At 39.7% G+C, this 13,881-nt stretch overlaps 1 protein-coding gene across 1 annotated transcript in view; it reads right to left on the bottom strand.

The window, feature by feature from the left end:
• The window catches only part of raver2 (ribonucleoprotein, PTB-binding 2), a 162,381-nt gene that overhangs the window by 125,156 nt on the left and 23,344 nt on the right, over window positions 1-13,881 (bottom strand). The window contains exon 2 of the mRNA XM_069942360.1: window positions 8,483-8,549. Within this exon, the coding sequence (XP_069798461.1) occupies window positions 8,483-8,549 (67 nt within the window). The remainder of the gene's footprint in view (window positions 1-8,482; window positions 8,550-13,881) is intronic.

Genomic DNA, 13,881 nt, shown 5'->3' with positions numbered 1-13,881 from the left:
CAAATACACTGATCAACATTCAACACATTTTTATTTGCTCTGCAAAAATGCAATTAACCATTTTCTCTGGATGGCACTTTGATGAAACCCTATTCCAATTTTTAAACCAAAAATAGACTTTATTCACAATAAATTATTTACAAAAGAAAATCATTCAGAGACTGTTTCCACCCTTACTTTCATATCCATACATTCCCATCTCTGTGCATTGTTATGTTCGATTCTATTTACATCATTACACCACTCTGGCACCTGTCGCTTCTCCTCCCTCTGAGGTTTGAGGGACTTTCCTTTGGCCTCAGCCCCTCAAAGCCTGGGAATGGAAGGACTCTAAACTGTGATCCTTCTCCACAGTGCTCCTGCATTAGCTGCAAGCCTCAGTGTGTCCCTCAATACATACTCCTGCAGCCTGGAATGTTCCAATCGGCAACATTTCCTCACCAACATATCCATGTGGTGAAAGACCAATAGGTTTCAAGCGGACAAAAAGTGTGACCTTTCATGGCCTTCCAGCAGTTCTGGATGTCTGATTCTGTGTACTTCTCAGGGAACAGCCCGTAAGTTAGAGAGTCTTCTATCACGCTGCTGCTGAGGATGAACTGCAACAAGGACCCTTGCATTCTTCTCTTATTCAGCAGAGGTGGGCGACTGTTTCCTCTCCAACACAATAATCTTGGGGACAATATGCATTGTTGTTGATGCACATCCATCGTGCACATGTGTGATATCTGATCAAAGGCCTTCTCCTGGTCGAAGATGAAGATGCAGGTGTCCACCCTACTGTCCTGCATTGGCAATACAAAGCTGTCAGAGATCTTTCTACCCGGAACCATGCAGGTTTGGTCTGGGTGGATTACCTTACCCAGAGCAGGATTGATTTGATTAGCAACAGCCTTGGACAGGATTTTGTAGTCAACTTTTAACAATGATATGGGACTCCAATTCCTGATATCCTCTTCCTCCCTCTTCTGTTTGAAAAATGAGGTATTGATGCACTTCTCCATGGAGTCTGATATATGCTGCCTGCCAGGAGCTTAATATTGTATACTTCCAGCAGATCCAGGTCCACCCTGTCCCACATTACAGTTGAGTGTTCTGGTGATGAGTCCTGTACATTTCTTATATTCAGCTGCATTTTAACCCTTCAGGATGTCACGCAAGAGACCAAGAGGTGCAGACTGTGCCAGTGCTAATCTTTGGCTTGGCTTCGCGGACGAAGATTTATGGAGGGGGTAAAAGTCCACGTCAGCTGCAGGCTCGTTTGTGGCTGACAAGTCCGATGCGGGACAGGCAGACACGGTTGCAGCGGCTGCAGGGGAAAATTGGTTGGTTGGAGTTGGGTGTTGGGTTTTTCCTCCTTTGCCTTTTGTCAAAGACCAAGAGGTGCAGACTGTGCCAGTGCTAATAAGCAGAGCACAAATCATTATGCTTGAAAAGGTGGTATTATTGAAAGGAACTTCAGTAAAGACTTTGTGCGAGTTCTGTCGGATCGGATTGTCAACTGTGTATGACTTAAAAAAAAACAAAAGGAATATATTTTTAACTTTTTTACTGAAAATGAAAGCCAGAAAAGTTTAAAGTTTCAGACAATTCTAAAAGGTGCCAGGTGTACAGAATTAGACAGTGTACTTATAAAGTGGTTTAAGCTGCCACATAATGAAGGTATAAGCATTTCTGGGGAGATGCTTATCGAGCAGGTCAAACTTCTTCAGAGAGAACTAAAGCTAGGCAACAACTGTGAATTTTCACAAGGATGGCCAGTCACTGTGCTGAATGCCAAAAACTAAATTAAACAATAAAAACCTTGTTTGGAAGCATTAATAGTCGTATTATTTCCTGTTTTAAGCTTTAATAACACACCAATATGTATGTGAAATAAGCTGACAAGACTAGGGGTTGGGTACTGTTGTAACCTAAAGGAGAATCCAATTTCTCGCAACTGTTAATGCAATTTTTATAAATTCTTTTTGATATAAATTTAGTTTCAATTTTGGTCTTATCCATGAAATAGTACCCAGTGAAAACAACATTGGATCCTGTGGGAATTTAACTCCTGTGACTCGTTCCAAAAAAATTCCTAACTCTATCCAAAATGGACGCAAGCAGCTTCATTGGCCTTCAACTAACTGTTCACGTATGCCGCTGACTGCCGCTTTGGAGGCATCTATGGTGAGGGCCATGGGGACGTCTAGCCAGGAGTGGACCAGGAGCATGGTTTTTGCAAGAGCGTCCTTGGCCAAGTCATCATTTCTTCTGTCCAAGCTACCCCTATAGTTTTGCCAGACATGAAGCCGGACAGGGGGTGCATGATCCAGGCCACTGAGGGGATAAAATGGTGGTAAAAATTCACCATCCCAACTAATTTCTACAGGCCCTTGACTCTGTTGGGCCTGGCGAATTTGCGAATGGCTTCTACTTTCTCTAGCAGGGTAAGAGCTCCATGACAGTCAATCTGGTGTCCCAAGAAGTCAATGGTGGGTAGGCCGAACTGGCACTTGGCAAGGTTGACAGCTAGGCTGTAGTTACTGAAGTGGCGGCAGGGTAGGCACAGTTGAGCAAGGTGTTCCTGCCAGGAGCGGCTGGCTACTGGATGTCATCCAGATAGATGAACAGGAAGTCCAGGTCCCGCCCTACTGCGTTCATGAGGCGTTGGAAGGACTGGGCTGCATCCTTGAGGCCGAACGGCATTCTAAGGAATTCGAAAAGGCTGAATGGGGTTATGATGGCTGTCTTTAGAATATCATCTAGGAAGACAGGGACTTGATCATACCCTTGCACCAGGTCTATCTTGAAAAGATGCGTGCCCTGTGCAGGTTGGCCGTGGAGTTCTGGATGTGCGGGACTGGGTACCTATCAGAAGTGGCCATTTCATTCAGCCTCCTGTAATCCCCACACGGCCTCCATCCTCCTGCAGATTCGAGCACCATATGGAGTGGAGAGGCCCATGGGTTGTCTGAACAGCGCACGATGTCCATCTCCTCCATTTTGTTAAACTCCTCCCTCATTAGTCGGAGCTTATCTGGTGGTAACCTGCATGCTTGGGCATGCAGGGGGTGTCCGAGTGGAAATGTGGTGCATCACGCTGTGTTTGGGGGCTGTCGTGGAAAACTGCAGCTGATGATGGATGGGAACTCCGATAACACGCTGGCAAATTCATTGTCTGAACATGTGACCGAGTCCAAGTGGAGGGCCACCAGCAAACATTGTGTGCGGAGGACGTCTGCACCCAACAATGGTTGTGACACAATGGTAAATGTCCATGTAAATCGGCTGGAACTGAATTGCAAAGAGGTAGTGTGTGTGCCATTGGTGTGGATGGTGCTGCTGTAGACTGCCGAGAGTTCTGGTCCAGCCCTTCTGATTCTGGTATCTTGGCTTGAGTTGGGGAGGTAGAGGAAGGACATTGATTTCTGCTCCAGTGGCAACTAGGAACCTGCACCCAGAGGGTTTGTCACAGACATACAGGAGACTATCCTGCTAACCAACCACGGTAACCATCAGCAACAGCTGGCCCTGTCATTTCCCTGGAACAAACATGGCGGTCGGCATCAGCGGACCCTGAAGCCCCACTTCCCATGGTAGAATCATCAAGACTCGGAGCCATTGTTGTCTTTTGCTGTGGGCATTGCTGACTTCACTGCTGGGGTGCAGGGTGGCTAGGCCTTGGGTCGTGATGCAGCACTAATTCCAATGCTTGTTTCGCTGTCCCTTTTTGTGCACCACAAGACGTTCAAGTGCACGGCCACCTTCTGTGGGTTGAAGAAATCCTCATTTGCTAGTAAGCGGCAGATGCGGCATCTGCTCAAAAAATATCTGTTTGAAGCATAGATATGGCTTATGGCCATCTGCCAGCGCCAGCATGTTACTCATTATGGCAAAAGGTGCGCGGTTGCCATGGCCATCCATATGCAACAACCACATGGCCCATTTGCGACGTGAGAGGCAACAGGTGCCGATCAACAGAAATTTGAGTGCCTTATACCTGCTGGCTTCCAGGGAATGCTGAAAAAAGTCTATTATTCAACCTGCGGTCTCTTGGTTGAGCACTGCTACCGTGTAGTAGTACCTGGTCTCATCAAAGACCATGTTCCTGACCTGGAACTGGGCCTATGTTGAAACTAGAAGAGGGGCTGAGCGGTCCAAAAGTTGGCAGTTTAAGCGAAACTGTATTTTGAAAGTCGAGTCGCTTGAGTTGTCCATGTTGCTGGAGTCGTTTGTGTCGGGTCCAAATGCTGTTGGACTGTTGGGGTCACCAATGGCTATTAGCCACTGCAAGTGAAAGAAACACACCAAGGCGAGTAGAGTTTCAAACCCATATGCTTAAAAGGTCCCTGCTGGTCCCAGTGCTCGGGAGGAGCTGCAGTAACATCTGCTTCCTGTCCATTGTTTTGCCTGCACTGAGAGCTTCTGAGTACGTCTCTGACTGTGGACTCGACCATGACTGCTGGCGCCAGTTCGCCTGTCGCATAGGAGAGCTGCCACAAAATGACAATTTTTAAAGTCAGCTTGGTACAGGTGTAGGAAGAGATGTTATAAGCTATAGATTTCTACACATCAGCTGTGCATGATTTTCTGGAACTGCAGCTCACTGGGTTGGAAGGTTCAAAATATGAAATCTTCAATTGTTGCAGTTTTCCCCGTGTCGTTCACAAAAGCCACAGCATGGACGATGGGGATTGCTTTCCCCGGTCTAGCATTAAGCTTTCTGAACACTGTTACAGCTGTATCAATAAAGGATGATGGATCCTTATTGCAACACAGATTTTCCCCCTGCAGATGCTGAAGAAACTTTGAGGTGTCAAGCAACCACCCACCACCAATTGACCAGCTTTACTGTTCTTGCAGATGTGACATTGGTATAACCAGTTCATCAAGTTCTTTGATGCATTTCTGGTCAGAGATTAGCAATAACACTAAAAGGTCAAAATGGAAGTAAAGGCACTCCCTGCTATACACTTCTTCAATCAACGCAAAATTCAGTTACTGTGATTTGGAAAACTGTGACCATTTCCTGTTTTATGTGTGTAATTATTCAGTTACCACGAGATCTATCTGGAAATCTCAAGTTCATATTCTTGCAACATTCGGTAAGGATAAAAGGAATTACATTATTATTTTCTTGGTTTAGTAAGGTAATGACTAAGGAACATTTGGATGAGATTTGGTTGAAACCAATGCTAATCTAGTTCTTGATCAAACTCTCACTCCACAGCCCTCTATCAGTCTCTCCCCTGACAGCACTGTAATGGCCCACACTGATCCTTCTGCCCCACTCTTTCCCCACAGCCCTTTATCATTTCCAACACTAATCCCACTGCTCCACTCTCTCCCCACAGTCCTGTATCAGTCCCCACTCCAATCCCACTGCCCCTGCAAGCTTTCTGACTGAACTAAGAGAAATGAATGACCAAGGAGGCTACAAAGAATTCACCTTGGATAAATTATCAATGTTTAATGGTCAAATATTTTTCTAAGAAATGGTTTAGTTATTATGTAATTGTGAAATAAATGAAAATTTTTATAATTATTTTTATTAACCTTAACAGTTTTAGCGTTTTAGCATTATATGTTTTTATAACATATTTTTATAAATCTTGATGGTCGATCTGAAAGGACGGGGATTCATTGTAATTATCCCCATTAATTCTATTAATCACAATGCAAATTCATCCTACGCTAGTATAAATTTGGAAGAATTAATTATATAAAGCAGAGTTTGCTTGTACTTAAGATGTTAAAAAGTGAGCATTTATTTAATGCCATTTGAGAGCAAAAATTATACTTTTCATCACCCAGTTTGGGGCCATTGTGTGCTGCAAAGACCACTTTAATTCAATTGAGTTGAACGTAATAACACATGAAATTGGAGTAGGGTACATGGTCTTGAGCTTGCTCTGGTATTCAATGAGATGCTTGATATAGATTCATTCACATTCTTAGCCGATTCCCAAGCAGAAGCAGGATAACAAAATTGTTATACAAGAAACCAAACCAATTTGAAGTAAAACAATCCTGTCAGTCCCACTGCTCTGCTTTCCACAGAGTCCAGCAAATAATCCTCGAGTACTGATTCAATTTTGAATTGGATAGAAAATACAGGATATAGCCACTGAGAGCAAAAAAGGCCTTTATTCATCCTCCCAAAATCTTCTTTGGCTTGGCTTCGCGGATGAAGATTTATGGAGGGGGTATATGTCCACGTCAGCTGCAGACTCGTTTGTGGCTGACAAGTCCGATGCGGGACAGGCAGACACGGTTGCAGGGGAAAATTGGTTGGTTGGGGTTGGGTTTTTCCTCCTTTGTCTTTTGTCAGTGAGGTGGGCTCTGCGGTCTTCTTCAAAGGAGGTTGCTGCCCGCTGAACTGTGAGGCGCCAAGATGCACGGTTTGAGGCGATATCAGCCCACTGGTGGTGGTCAATGTGGCAGGCACCAAGAGATTTCTTTAGGCAGTCCTTGTACCTTTTCTTTGGTGCACCTCTGTCATGGTGACCAGTGGAGAGCTCGCCATATAACACGATCTTGGGAAGGCGATAGTCCTCCATTCTGGAGACATGACCCACCCAGCGCAGCTGGACCTTCAGCAGCGTGGATTTGATGCTGTCGGCCTCTGCCATCTCGAGTACTTCGACGTTAGGGATGAAGGTGCTCCAATGAATGTTGAGGATGGAGCAGAGACAATGCTGGTGGAAGCCAGTGATGCCGGTAGAGGGCCCATGATTCGGAGACGAACAGGAGTGTGGGTATGACAACGGCTCTGTATACGCTTATCTTTGTGAGGTTTTTCAGTTGGTTGTTTTTCCAGACTCTTTTGTGTAGTCTTCCAAAGGCGCTATTTGCCTTGGCGAGTCTGTTGTCTATCTCATTGTCGATCCTTGCATCTGATGAAATGGTGCAGCCGAGAAAGGTAAACTGGTTGACCGTTTTGAGTTTTGTGTGCCCGATGGAGATGTGGGGGAGCTGGTAGTCATGGTGGTGAGCTGGCTGATGGAGGATCTCAGTTTTCTTCAGGATGACTTCCAGGCCAAACATTTTGGCAGTTTCCGCAAAACAGGACGTCAAGCGCTGAAGAGCTGGCTCTGAATGGGCAACTAAAGCGGCATCGTCTGCAAAGAGTAGTTCATGGACAAGTTTCTCTTGTGTCTTGGCGTGAGCTTGCAGGCGCCTCAGATTGAAGAGACTGCCATCCGTGCGGTACCGGATGTAAACAGTGTCTTCATTGTTGAGGTCTTTCATGGCTTGGTTCAGCATCATGCTGAAGAAGATTGAAGAGAGGGTTGGTGCGAGAACACAGCCTTGCTTCACGCCATTGTTAATGGAGAAGGGTTAAGAGAGCTCATTGCTGTATCTGACCCGACCTTGTTGGTTTTCGTGCAGTTGGATAACCATGTTGAGGAACTTTGGGGGGCATCCGATGCTCTCTAGTATTTGCCAAAGCCCTTTCCTGCTCACGGTGTCGAAGGCTTTGGTGAGGTCAACAAAGGTGATGTAGAGTCCTTTATTTTGTTCTCTGCACTTTTCTTGGAGCTGTCTGAGGGCAAAGACCATGTCAGTAGTTCCTCTGCGTGAAAGCCACACTGTGATTCTGGGAGAATATTCTCGGCGACACTAGGTATTATTCTATTTAGGAGAATCCTAGCGAAGATTTTGCCTGCAATGGAGAGTAGCGTGATTCCCCTGTAGTTTGAACAGTCTGATTTCTCACCTTTGTTTTTGTACAGGGTGATGATGATGGCATCACGAAGGTCCTGAGGCAGTTTTCCTTGGTCCCAACAAAGCTTGAAAAACTCATGCAGTTTGACATGCAGAGTTTTGCTGCCAGCCTTTCAGACCTCTGGGGGGATTCCATCCATACCTGCTGCTTTGCCACTTTTCAGTTGTTCAGTGATTCTATTCACGTTGAGAAAATATTTGCAGAAGTAACCTTAAGGTACAGCTTCACAAGAACGAACACATCAAGCTTCCTGTGCACATCAGCTTATCACATTTTTGTTTTTCTGTCAAATCCATAATTTTTCCTACATAATACAGGTACATGTTCCTTTATCCGGACATCTAAAATATGGCATGCTCAAAAATCCGGCAAGTGGGGAGAAAGACAACAGTGCAAGTCGGGCAGGCAGGAGACCAGCAGCATGACGGAAGGGGATGAGGGTGGATACTGCAGCACAATTTGGGTGGGCTTAAATCTGGCTTTCCTTAATCCGGAAAAATTCAAAATTCGGAACACACTGTCCCCCAAAGGTTCTGGATAAAGGATTGTGTACCTGTACTTTATTTATCACATCTTATATTCCATAGATGCCAATGTTGCAGTTGCACACCTAAGAACAATAATGGAATCTCTTGCTTTTTGTGCCATGTAATCAATATCATGTGCTTCCTAGGTTATTTGTCAGATCAAGGGAAAGTAACTGAATGCTGTTATTTATCAGAAAATATCCAGAATTAGACCTCTATTCCAACCCTAATAATTTTTGCTTACCCATTCCTTTGTTCTTATCCACATAGCAGTATTTCAATTCATAATCTTTCAGCAATTCATGTACTTCCTGAAAGACGAAAAATAAAATTAGCCACATTTGTCAAACATGTTCTGATCATAACAAAATAATGATTAAATGAATAAAGCAATGTGTTTCATTATCAGATAATTTTCATAAAGTTATCAGAGAAATTCAAATCATAAATGAAGTCACTCTAATTTATACGATAATAAATAATATTTAAATGGAGACTATGGAGCCCCAATTCTAAACACAGCATTCTCAGTTTGGCCTCAAAAGTCAAACATCTGAAGCTCAGGGCATGTCATGTGATTACGTGGGGTTAGAATGCAAATCCCTACTCTCAAAAAAGTTGAAAAAGTTAAGGAAAATAGAAGAAAGTAGTATTTGAAGATTTAAAGAATTATTTAAAATGCCACCGAAGAAAGAAAAACCAGCTGTAGTAGCATAAGAAACGGAGCAAGAAAAAGATCAAGAAGAGGCCTACCTTGAGGAAGGATCCAGGAGCTGAGCATAAGGTACTGGCCAAGGGAGACAAGCCAAGAGCTGGAGAGATCTTGGACATTGCTGCGCAGGGTCTCTCCCAACAATGGCCGCCTGCTACGGGTGAAGAAGTGACTTTGTGCATGCGCGATTCCTTGCGCATGCACAGAGTACAAAAAAAAAGGCTCAAAAGTCTTCTAGGTCCAGTGGACAGGAAAAAGAGCAAGAAAAACACTCTGAACAAGTATTTATGGACAGAATGATGGGGGAAAAGAGACATTTATTTCTACAGCTGATCCTAAGAATTACATGGATAATTTCCAGCAATCTATGTTGTTATTAACGGAAGAAGTTAAGAAATGTGGAGAGAATAAAGCTGAAAATAAGAATTTTATAAGGAAAGTGGAAAAAAATGATCCAGCAGGTGGACAAAAGATTTGAAGTTATGGATGAAAAAATTCAAGGAAATTAATTTGAAATTCAAGGTATTAAGGAACAAATGAAGATGGTAGAAACTGAAGCAGCTGCAACAAAAGAACATTTAACAAAAAAATGACATTTTATAATATTTCAGCAGAAGGAATAACAAAGATCGTTGGACTTTAAGAACAGGAAATCAAGAGGTTTTTAGTGTTGAATTCCGGAAACTTTGAGAGTAACTGAACTCCAAGGAGACATTGAGAATGAGAGAGCATTTAGAGCACTTAAGACCAAAGCCACAACCAGATCAGTGACCTTGTCCAATACTTGTTAAATTTCTTTGTTATGAATTAAGAGAGATCTTGGAACTGGTGGATAAACAAGCAAAAAAAAGAGGCAATTACCTTTAGTTTATAATGGGAGTAAGATTTTCTTTTATCCTGATACAAGTTTTGATTTGTTAAAAAAGAGAAAGGAATTTAATGCATTTAAAAATGTAATGTGGAAAAAGGGTTGTGCCTTTGTCTTGAGGTATCTGGCAATTTTAAAAGTTTTTGTCCCAGATGGAATGAGGCAAAGGTGTATGCTGATTCTTTGCCAGAAAGAGAGAGGCAGGTGGCTGTTGATATTTGAAATGTGAGTGTGAGAGTTAAGATGTAACTGAAAATTTCAAGAGAGTTTAATTGGGAGGAAGGTGTTAACCTACAACTGATGTTTAAAAAGATTCTTGAATGTATAAGAATGAATAGTCATTATGCAACGGGGGGGTATGTATTGTATTTCAAGTGGGTTAGTTGGGAAAATAGAGCTGACTACTGAGGAATCATGCGAACAAGTGTGGTTTTTACCACAACCCATATAGATCAGGGAGTTAAAGCCATTGAAACATCATGCATCTTGGGGGGTTGGGGTGGGGGGAGAGAATATCTTCTTTTTTGCTGTTTTTTCTATGTTGTTTCTTTCTTCTTCTTGTTGTACACCTAGATTAATTAAAAATACCTGATGTGTGGCAAACATTGTGAAAGTGGGAAGAGTGGGAGAAGGTGGATGGATGGACAAAGGATTTTATGGAGGTAACTGATGGCAGGGAAATTAAATTTTGCAAGTATTAATATAAATGGAATACAGAATAAAATAACATGGAAAAAAAATTACTAATATATACAAAAAAAAGTAGATATAATTTATTTGGCAAGAAACTCATTTGACAGAAAAGGAGCATCAAAAGTTGAAAAGAGATTGGGTTGGATTGGTATTGGCATCTTTATTTAATTCAAAAGCTAGAGTTGTGGCAATATTAATACATAAAAATTTACCAATTAGAATATTAAATGTTACTATAGATATAGTGGAAGGTATGTAATGGCTACTTATCAAATCTATTCAGAATATTGGACTTTATTGAATGCAGATGATGGAAAATTTATACAAGACATATTTCTGCAATTAACAAGTGCACAAAGGAAAATATTAGTAGGAGGAGATTTCAATTTTACTTTAGATCTAAAGTTAGATAGATTAAATAGTAAAATTATAAAAAGTAGCTAAGATTGCTATAGATTTAATGAAAAATATTATTTGGAGAATAACTCATCAAGTGATAGACACTATTCTTTTTATTCTTTTTGACATAAAACATATTAATGTATTGACATGTTTATAGTCTCCACTGGGTTGCAAGCTAGAGTTCAAACAGTAGAATATCAAGCGAGAGTTTTATTTAATCATTCAGCTTTAATTTTGTCAATTCCATTGAAGGACAAACAAAATATAGGTTATAGATGGAGACTTAATACAATATTACTAGAGAAAATATTTTTGTGTTTTTATGAGGCAAGAGATAAAATATTTTCTAGAAACTAATGAAAATTCAGTAATGAATAATTTTATTATATAGGATTCCATGAAGGCATATTTAAGAGGTCAAATAACAAGTTATACATCTAAGATAAAGAAAGAACACATGAAAGAGGTAGACCAATTGGTAAAGGAAATATTACATTGAGAGAAGGAAGTACACATTCAAAAAATGAAGAGAAAAAAAGATTATTGGAATCAAAAAAAATTAAAATTTAATACAATACAAACTTTTTGAGTAGAAAGAGATATAATGAAAACGGGACAGAAATATTATGAACTAGGTGAAAGAGCACACAAAGTATTAGCATGGCAATTAAAAGTTGAATAAGTATCAAGAACAATAGGTGCAATGAAGGTGGAAACTGGCCAAATCACCTATAAGATGCAAGAAATAAATGATAATTTTAGAAATATTTATAAAAAATTCTATCAATCAGAATCTCTGAAAGATGAAAAAAAGAGATACATTTATCACCTATGTTAAATAAGGAAGAAAAATTAGTTATCTAAACCCTTTTCAGTGATAGAAGTGTATGAGACTCTGATGTCATTACAGAATAATAAAGCCCCAAAAGAAGATGGTTTTCCTCCAGTTTTATAAAGAATTTAAGGAATTGTTAACTCTTGTATTATTGAAAGTATCAGATCAAATGAGAGAATCACACGATCTGCCAGAATCTTTTAAAACAGCATTAATAAGCCATTACAAAAAAGGAAAGATCCTTTACAACCTTCCTCTTATAGATCTATATTGTTAGTAAATACAGATTGTAAAATTGTACCTAAATTATTAGCTAATAGAATAACTAAATATTTACCAAAATTAATAAATATGGATTAAACAGGTTTTATTAAAAATAGATCTGTAGATAATATAGTTAAATTTATGAGTTTATTAAGTGTAGCACAAAAAGAAAAAAAACCAGCAGTAGTGGTTGCATGAGACACAGAAAAAGCATTTGACAGACTAGAATGGGACTTTTTATTTAAGGTGTTAAGTACATTTGGAATTCTGACTGTTTTTATAGATTGGATAAAAGCATTATATAATCAACCAAAAGCAAAAGTGGTCGCAAATAGGCAAATATCAAAGTTTTTCTTATTAGAGAGATCATCTTGGCAAGGATGCCCATTATCACCATTTTTATTTGCTTTGGTCATAGGATCTTTGGCAGAAATAATTAGAAAGACAATGAGATTAAAGGTTTCATGATAGACAATAAATAACATAAAATTAGTTTATTTGCAAATGATGTTATAGTCTATTTAACAAAATCAGAAATATCATTGTACAAATTCAATGCAAGATTAGTAGAATATGGTTTAGTGTCAGGTTATAAAGTGAATGTTGATAAGAGTGAAGTGATGCCTATGGTTGATATAGATTCTTCTTTGGCTTGGCTTCGCGGACGAAGATTTATGGAGGGGGTAAAAAGTCCACGTCAGCTGCAGGCTCGTTTGTGGCTGACAAGTCCGATGCGGGACAGGCAGACACGATTGCAGCGGTTGCAGGGGAAAATTGGTTGGTTGGGGTTGGGTGTTTCCTCCTTTGCCTTTTGTCAGTGAGGTGGGCTCTGCGGTCTTCTTCAAAGGAGGTTGCTGCCCGCCAAACTGTGAGGCGCCAAGATGCACGGTGATATAGATTATACACAAGGTTAAAACAAAAAAGACAAAATTAAAATGGCAAAAAGCAATTAAATATTTAGGAATAAAAATAGATTTTTAAAAATGGAAAGATTTGCCAAAAACTTTAATAAGATGGGTAAATTGTGTCAAGATTAACATTTTTACAAGAATACAGTATTTATTTCAATTAGTACCCATCCCTATACCAGAGAAACTTTTCCAAGAGCTAAATAAAAATATTTAAAAATTTATTTGGAGAGAAAATGCCAAGATTGATTTGTAAATTTGAACAAGGCGGATTAAGATTACCATATTTTAAAAATTATTACAAAGCAGCGCAATTAAGATTCTTGTCCTCCTGTTATCAAATTGGAGAAAAAGCAGAGTGGGTTCATATTGAAATGAATAAAATAGGAGAAATCAAACTGGAGTATTTTTTGTATAAATGGAATAACGAGTTATTGAAAAAGAAAACAGAGGTACCAATATTAAAGCATTTGCTTAAGGTATGGAATGGAATTCATATGGAAAGAGCAATTAAAAATTATCAAATACCAAAGATGTTGTTAAAACAAAATCAGCTTATTAATTTTACTTTGAATAATCCTTTTTTTAATATTTGGTATAGTAAAGAAATACAGAGAATGAAAGATTGTTTTTAGGTTCCTTTTTTTAATGACTTTTGAACAAATGAAAGAGAAATATGAAAAAACAAATAATACAATTTTTTCATACCATCAACTTAAAATATATTTAAAAGGGAAATAAGTTACAAGTTTAAAACTGCCAGAACAGAATCAATTTGAATATTTAATTACAGATACATTTATTGAGAAATTTATTACAAATATGTATAAAAAATTTCAAGATACTATGGGGAAAAATATTAAATATACAAATTCAAGAAGTTTGGTCAAGATTTTGCCAAGAGAGTGTAACAAATACAATTAATGTTAGATATCAAATGGTACCGTATAATTTCCTACAT

The sequence above is a fragment of the Narcine bancroftii genome, chromosome 5 (assembly GCF_036971445.1).
Source record: "Narcine bancroftii isolate sNarBan1 chromosome 5, sNarBan1.hap1, whole genome shotgun sequence".
NCBI classification, from domain to species: Eukaryota; Metazoa; Chordata; class Chondrichthyes; order Torpediniformes; family Narcinidae; genus Narcine; species Narcine bancroftii.
The sequence above is the reverse complement of the archived record's forward strand: the minus strand, read 5'-3'. Positions and strand labels throughout refer to the sequence as shown.